General features: G+C 39.3%; 1 protein-coding gene across 5 annotated transcripts; it reads left to right on the top strand.

The window, feature by feature from the left end:
* The first annotated feature begins 418 nt into the window (after nucleotides 1-418).
* On the top strand, nucleotides 419-6,215 carry LOC103404175 (cation/H(+) antiporter 18-like). Of its 5 annotated transcripts, none has more exons than XM_008343061.4 (4): nucleotides 419-1,136; nucleotides 2,755-3,001; nucleotides 3,571-4,572; nucleotides 4,675-6,215. In XM_008343061.4, exons 2-4 carry the CDS (start codon nucleotides 2,801-2,803, stop codon nucleotides 5,890-5,892), a joined length of 2,421 nt encoding a protein of 806 aa, XP_008341283.1. In that variant the 5' UTR covers nucleotides 419-1,136; nucleotides 2,755-2,800; the 3' UTR covers nucleotides 5,893-6,215. The 5 variants fall into 5 exon arrangements, with proteins under 5 accessions (XP_008341283.1, XP_017179722.1, XP_008341284.1 ...); XM_017324233.3 differs by lacking the exon at nucleotides 419-1,136 and adding an exon at nucleotides 1,788-2,222; XM_008343062.4 differs by lacking the exon at nucleotides 419-1,136 and adding an exon at nucleotides 1,792-2,137.
* The last annotated feature ends 1,794 nt before the right edge of the window (nucleotides 6,216-8,009 follow it).

Raw genomic sequence — 8,009 nt, 5'->3', positions numbered from 1 at the left:
GATTTGATTATATTCGATTTAAGCCGTTTGATTCAATATATATACATAAAAAACTATAAAAAAAAAATTGAACTTGGATGATATAAAGTAGCCAATGGTTATTTTTTGCATTGGACTGATGATATAAAGTAGTCAACGAGTATTTTTTGCATTTGGCTGAGGATATAAAGTAGCCAACAGCTACTTTTTGCATTGAAAGCCGGTTGTTTTTCTTCAGCAGAAATGTGGGGCCCATTTTACTTTGTGGCTTAAAATGTGATCGGAATTTGGCCCCCATTTGGATTTTAGGTTTTAGGTTTATTTTAGGTCATGGGTTGAAATGAGTTTTGGGAGGGAAAAAAAAAGAATTTTAGGTTATAAGTTATGGTTGGAGTTGGTCTTAGTGACACCAAAACACTATACACCTTTTCTTTTCTCTGATCGGGGCGAGTAGAGAGATGAGATCCGAAAGAGAAAAAAATTAGGGTTTGAGAGATAAAGAAACCTAATCCGAAAACGGGTCAAGAAGGTAGGAATGAAACTGGGTCGAGAGGTGTGGACTGTAGAACAGGCAGAGCATTATTCAAAAATAAAATAAATTTACAAAATTACCCTTGAATTATTTTATGCATTCATTTTTCTTGCTTTTGATTTTTTTTGCTGAGGGGCGGTTTGGTTCAATTATTTGTCGAAGCCGGTGACACCAAATTGAGCCTCGGGCTTTATATATAAAAGATATGTATATATTCTTTCAAAAAAAAAAAAAAAAAGATATGTATATATATATAATATAATAGACTTGGGGAGGTCCCGTCCCAAACCAGTTGGCATCACACTTTCGACTCCGTTTCCCCTCCCCTGTCCCAATCTCTGCAAATTTTCTCAGCAACAAAACACCCCCATTTCTTTCTCTACCCTTTTCTTGAAAGTCCATAGCTAATTACCCAGAAAAGGCTCTGCCTTTTTTGGTAGAAATGAAGATAGAATGTGTCATAGACTCTCTAAGGACACAGTCTTTATTCAGAATTTATAGATAAATTCTGTGGCGGCTCTGATTTTCCCTCTTTTTCTACTCTGTTTTTATGCAAAATTCTGCTTGGCTTCCCAGAAAATCTCAGGGGAAAGGAAGAGAAGGAAAGTGCAAGTTTACACAACGTGTAAGTACACATTTCCATTGCCTAAATGCTAAATTTTTATTTATTGTCAGGTCTTTTATCCCATGTAGTAATTGTTAAACATAGGACCTGATATTACATTAATTCCCAAGCTCATTTTTAAAATTTTTTTATTTATTTCATAATTCTTGTGGGTATTCTGAAAATATATGTATATTTCTCTTTTTTGTGTCCACAAATGCTTGAAATATTAATAATTGTTGGCTGATTCGAAGAGAAACCAACATTATCTGTATCTTGGAGGAAAAAAAAAATTCTGGAAATTAGTAGACAGTTTTAGCCTTTGAGCTGAACTCTACAAAAAGGTAACTTTTTGGAATATTATTGAAATTTTAGAGAGGGTAAATTTGATGGGTGGTGTAGGGCATTATTGTCTTTTGGAACCGAACCTTTAACATGCAGGTTCACCACAGCTTATGGTGGTTTCCTAGGGTTCGTTATTTAATTTTTATTTTTTTGTGTTGCTTTTTATTTTCGCTTTGTTTTCTTATGTTAGCTAAAAAATAAGGAAAAAAAAGCCTAACGAATAATGGGGGGAGTTGCGACGATAATTGCTGAGATAGCGAATTTTGGTCCCACTCCCACGTAGAAAAATTTTCTGATTTTTATATCCACCATTAGTCAGTCTGTGTCAGCCACACACGTTTTCCAAGGTCGAAGCAGCAAAAAGAGGGAAGTTGATTCAAGCTAACCTTTTAGGACTAGATTTTGTGGTCTAATGGACGTTAATCCAATTATTTCACTGTCATGATGTAGCTAGTTTCCACACGGCCATAGACTTTTCACACCATTTTTTTCTTGAATATTCAACAGCCCAACACAAGTATTATACGTATGTTTTACTCACACGAGTTAGTTAATCCTGCCCTTAATCCGAATTAATCTAGTTTCTGGTTGATTACATAAAGTCGTACGTTGAACACGGATATCCAAAGATTGCATGTTGTTCAAGGAAATCTGCAGTTATATAGCCCAGGATTCCTGTGAGCCTTTCTGGAAACTCTGACCCGAATCGAAGGGCAATTTTCCTTTATTTTGGAGTGGCTTACAATTATGTAATAACGGAGAGTATGAGCCTTGTACAACTTTTTGGTGCCATATTGATTATATTGTGACTGCTCTGTTTTTTTTTTTGGTGAAAAATGTGATGATTTGAACGTGATTCATGGTTAGTCTTAGTTACTGTGCTGCTAAAATAATTGCAAATTTTTGTTGTTAGTGTACTTCTTTGAATCCTAAAAATTAATTACCATCAACGGTTATGGATTTGAATTTTGAATAATTGTTGCTGTTTGGCTTTTCTGGCGTTTGTTATAATAAAAGAAAATGTGAACAAAGACATCGCTATTCCATGAATCATTTACACACGGACAGAAACGATTTAGAGTAGTCACTCGACAGAAACTAACACAACACAAAGGCGCTCACTTTATTCTGAACTGTAATCTCTTCCGTTTTTCCTTTTTCTCTTTGTTTTGGGTGGTATTGAGTCTGGAAGCTATATTTTTAAGGAAAACTAATGAAAAGGGCTTGAAAACTTTGGTGATAACTATTTTATTGGAGGATAACTATGCTTATATATGTATATCACATTATGCAGGAATTCAACTCAGACTCTTTAGTTCCTTGTCTTTTGCTGGTGCAAAATGGCTACAAATACCACAGTTGCAACTGCATGTCCAGCACCGATGAAAGCCACATCTAATGGGGTCTTTCAGGGTGATAATCCTCTGGATTATGCTCTCCCTCTTGCCATCTTACAGATATGCCTTGTGGTTACACTTACACGGATTCTTGCTTATCTTCTTCGACCACTAAGACAGCCTCGTGTGATTGCAGAGATTGTGGTAAGTATATATGCTTTTTGTTTTCTGTATATGCTATATGATGGCCTTCAAAATGATAGTCAAATTATCGTATCATGATGTATTATCAAATTTATATGTGTGGAAATCTGACCCCTTCTCTCTTTTCCTTTGGTTGAATATATATTTTTTTGCAAATCCTTTTTTTGAATATGCAAATGATGTTATCACAGAGAGAGAGAGAGAGAGAGAGAGAGAGAGAGAGAGAGAGAGAGAGAGAGAGAGAGAGAGAGAGAGAGAGTGAGAGAGGAGAACTATCATGCACCACTACAAGTGACGAAGAGGAGCTATGCATTTCCAAACAATATGTTGTGGGAGTTAATAGATATTGGTGCTTTCATTGGCAACTTCTCGTCAGAAAGACAGATGTTTTCAGTGGCCTTTGAAGTAAAACCATATGTCCATTCAAACAATAATAATTCCTCGTTTCCAAAAAGGAGATTGAAAAATAACATAATATTTTGTTCTATTAACGTTTATTGGAAGTAAACAAATATCTGCACATCCTCGTGCATAGGAGAGAGTTTAACTTAGTATTGCTTTTTTTTCAGGGTGGAATATTACTTGGCCCTTCAGCTCTTGGTCACAACAAAGACTATATCGAAGCAATATTTCCAAAAAGAAGTCTCACAGTGTTGGATACTTTAGCCAATCTTGGTCTTCTCTTCTTTTTGTTCATAGTGGGATTGGAGTTGGATCCTAAGTCCATCCGCCGCACTGGAAAGAAGGCTCTCTGCATTGCACTTGCAGGAATTATCTTACCTTTTGTTTTAGGAATTGGTACATCGTTTGCCCTCAAAGAAACTATTTCTAAAGGTGTAGATGGACCACCATTTCTTGTTTTCATGGGAGTGGCTCTTTCTATAACTGCCTTCCCTGTTCTGGCTCGTATTTTGGCTGAGCTCAAGCTTTTAACCACTGATATTGGCCGAATGGCCATGTCAGCAGCCGCGATCAATGATGTGGCTGCGTGGATTCTTCTTGCTCTTGCCATTTCCCTCTCTGGCACTGGCCGTTCTCCCCTGGTTTCGCTATGGGTATTGTTGTGTGGGTGTGCTTTTGTCCTCGGTTGTGTATTTTTCGTTCGACCAATCTTTAAATGGATGGCACAGCGCTGTCCCGAAGGTGAACCAGTAGAAGAATTGTATGTATGTGCTACTTTAGTTGCAGTTTTGGCAGCTGGGTTTGTCACTGATACTATTGGAATTCATGCCCTATTTGGAGCTTTTGTGCTCGGAATCATTGTCCCAAAGGAAGGGCCATTTGCAGGCGCTCTTGTTGAAAAAGTTGAGGATCTTGTATCTGGTCTATTCCTCCCATTGTACTTTGTCTCTAGTGGATTGAAGACTGATATAGCTACAATTCATGGAGCTCAGTCATGGGGCCTCCTCGTTTTGGTCATTTCAACAGCCTGTTTCGGAAAGGTCTTTGGCACGGTAGCTGTTTCCCTCCTCTGCCGGCTGCCCTTTCAAGAGGCTCTGGCACTCGGGTTCCTCATGAATACTAAAGGGTTGGTGGAGCTCATTGTCCTTAACATCGGTAGAGAGAGAAAGGTAAAATTAAGCATTTTCCAATTTTAATGGGATTCTCAAGGCTTCCTCTGTAATTTTTTGTTTACACGTGTAACTTAAGGTGCTAGCTTTCTGTTATTGCAGGTTTTGAATGATCAAACGTTTGCTATCATGGTTCTCATGGCTATCTTCACAACCTTCATTACGACACCTGTAGTAATGGCAGTATACAAGCCAGCTAAAAGAAAGAGTACATCTGATTATAAGTACAGAACAATTGAAAGGAAAGATCCAAACACTGAGCTCCAGATTTTGACCTGTTTCCACGGTACAAGGAACCTCCCCACAATGATCAATCTCATCGAGGCTTCTCGTGGGACTGGAAAGAAGGAACGACTTTGTGTCTATGCAATGCATCTTATGGAGCTTAATGAGAGATCTTCTGCGATTCTGATGGTTCACAAGGCGAGAAGAAATGGGCTACCCTTTTGGAACAAGGTGACGGATTCAGGTAATAATCAATTAGTTGTGGCTTTTGAAACGTTTGAGCAGCTGAGTCGAGTGGCTATCCGTCCAATGACAGCAATCTCTTCCGTTTCTAGCATGCATGAGGACATCTGTGCAATGGCTGAAAGGAAAAGGGCAGCAATTATTATTGTCCCATTCCACAAGCACCAGAGGTTGGATGGGGTATTGGTGACAACTCGAACTGAATACAGAGGGGTCAACCAAAGGGTTCTTGAGCATGCGCCATGTTCAGTGGGGATCATGGTGGACCGTGGCCTTGGTGGAAGCACCCATGTATCTGCCAGCAATGTTTCTTCAAGCATAGTTGTCGTATTCTTCGGGGGTAGTGATGATCATGAGGCCCTTGCTTATGGGATGCGAATGGCTGAGCACCCGGGTAACAATTTAACCGTCGTCCACTTCTTAGCAAGTCCTGAACTTCAGCGGGAGATAGTCCAAGTGGACATAAACGAGGGCTTCAACACTTCAGCAGGGTCAGTGAACGAGAAGTTCATTGCTGAATTGAAGAAGGTTCCAAATGACAGCTCAATCAAATATGAGGAGAGGGTAGTGAGAAATGCTGCAGAAACTACTGATTTGATTCGTGAGTTTAACCGATGCAATCTGTTTCTGGTTGGTAGAAGGCCCGAAGGTCAAGTAGCTGCTGCCTTGAATATCAAGGGAGACTGTCCGGAGCTGGGGCCCGTAGGTAGCCTGTTGACCTCTCCAGATTTCACAACTACAGCTTCGGTCTTGGTTGTACAGCAGTATCTTGGGATGGCAGTAGTTCCAGGTTCAGTTGGTCTGTCGAAGGTCGTCGTGTTGCCTGAGGACGAAGATTCAGAAACCGGCTGATCAGCTCTCCTGAACCTGTATTGGAATCGTTATACAGATCATTGTTCTAAAAATCCCTGCCTAGCGCCGCCTAAGCCTTAGGCGGCGCTAGGCGGTTGGTCACCGCCCAGATTAAAGCCTAGGTGTTTGAAAATTAAGAAAGGTCGCCTTGACCTACTAAGGAGCCCACCTAGCACTCGTCTAGCCCGCCAAGACCCGTCTAGGTTGCGACTCACTTAGATAGAATATAGATAACTTTCATTTTGCATTTTATTTTTTTTCAATAAAATTGTAAGAGATTTGTTGAATACTTAAATGAACACATATTATATGTTTGTTTCCCATGTTTTGATTATGTTCCAATAGCTCATAATATATATGTCATTATAATTTATGATGAAATTATATATATTTTAAGTATAAATCAAGGTTCTAAAAAACACTAGGCGCTAGTAGGACAGTAGGCTAGGGCCTAACGCCTAGGCGACCGAGGCGGATTTAAGTATATTTGTAAAGTTTTAGGACTTTTTATGTTGATTTTGTAACATTTAATCAGCCCATTTATTTTAATCATTGTTGAGCCTTTGTTTTTCATTAAAAATGAACTGGGTCTTTGTTTTTCATTAAAAATAAATTGGGCCTTGTTTTAAAGAAATGCCACCTAAGTTCCTAACCAAAATAAACCCCAACTCTAATTGCAAATACCTCTACTGCTCCATTTAATTACAGATCGCTAACCAAAATAAACCCTAACTCTAATTGCAAAATTGCACAGCCGCCCCATTTCTCTGCAATTGCAGATACCTCTACCTCTATCTCTCTCTCTCTCTCTCCCTTTCCCCAGCCAAGCAGTCCCTCTTCTTTCTTCTTTACCTTGCAATTGCAGATTTAATATCTCGTCCCACATCTTTAGCCTTTAATTGCAGATCGCTGTCTATCGCTTTCATCCCAGGCAAATCGTCTCACTTCGTTTTCTCTGCAATTGCAGATTGAAACCCGTCGGGATGGTCGCTTAATCGTCCAACCTCATTACCACAGCGGAAGAACGATGTTGTAATCGACTTACCATCAAAGCCACCTAGCAGTCGCCGAGGCAACCTAGCTCGCCCAGTGCCCGTCTAGGCACCACCTAATACCCTTTCCAATTTCTTCGACGATTTTGGTTTAATCGTGGCGGTGAACCACTGCCCAGCGCTTAGGCGGCCGCCTAGGCCGCATTTTCGAACACTGGTATAAATAGACACTTATTCCAGCCCACCGCCCAACTAGTGCTTAGCGTCTTTTAGAACCTTGGTACAAATGATGATGAAAAATATAGTTAGATAAATGTTTATCTTTAATAACTAATATAACAGAAATATAGTTAGAAATGTATTATTGTAATTAGGTTATATGACTATATAAAGGATTGTATAACAATCATTTCTTTAAATTCAGTTGTATACATTTTTCCTAATCAATCAATACAATCTCTCTTGTTTTCTCTCTACCAATTATTTCTCTTCCTCTATACCAATCTTCATCTTTTGCAATGTAGTTAATATGGTATCAGAGCCACCAAGGCTCACGCCATGGATCTTGGTGGTCGATTCCTCTTCTCTCATTACTTTCTATTTTTCTTTGTTACTTTCTTTCGTTTCCGCGTATTTGATCATTTATGCTTCCGTATTCGTAGTTCTTATTTTTTGTTTGATCTTTGGATTTTTTTTTTCCGCCGAGAGTTTTCTGTTTAGTTTTGGGATTTTTCCTCTGGGTTTCAAGGGGAGACCAGCATGGCACCATTACTTGACCTTCACATGGAAGATGTCGGCTCTCTCCTCTTCATTCATCTCTGTTCCAGAAACAAAAGCTATTACTTACCCGGGATTCAATTTCCTTCCTTCTCTCCAATCCCCGAATCGTATTCTGCAACCGTGAAACCTCAGCTGAAATGTTAATGGATGCTCTGTTCTTGATGAAGATTTGCTACTTAGGTTGAAGTTTTCTGTTCAAGTTCATGGGTGTTTCTGGAGAAATCAACTCGGTGCACTCCAAGTGTTTGATGAATTGTGCCAGAGTGTTGAATCTTGAAGTCTTTCTGCTATATCATCTTTGTTAAAGGCCAATTGCCAAAGAAGGTTTTGTGCGTTGCTCTTAAT

The sequence above is a fragment of the Malus domestica genome, chromosome 14 (genome assembly GCF_042453785.1).
Source record: "Malus domestica chromosome 14, GDT2T_hap1".
In the NCBI taxonomy this organism is placed as follows: domain Eukaryota; kingdom Viridiplantae; phylum Streptophyta; class Magnoliopsida; order Rosales; family Rosaceae; genus Malus; species Malus domestica.
This window is presented reverse-complemented; position numbering and strand designations above follow the sequence as displayed.

Bases quoted from the DNA above. Each gene is read 5' to 3' on its own strand.
- LOC103404175 (XM_008343061.4), top strand. From the start codon at position 2,801: ATGGCTACAAATACCACAGTTGCAACTGCATGTCCAGCACCGATGAAA. The intron at 3,002-3,570 runs GTAAGTATATAT...CTTTTTTTTCAG, and splicing joins GTGTGATTGCAGAGATTGTG to GGTGGAATATTACTTGGCCC. The intron at 4,573-4,674 runs GTAAAATTAAGC...CTGTTATTGCAG, and splicing joins ACATCGGTAGAGAGAGAAAG to GTTTTGAATGATCAAACGTT.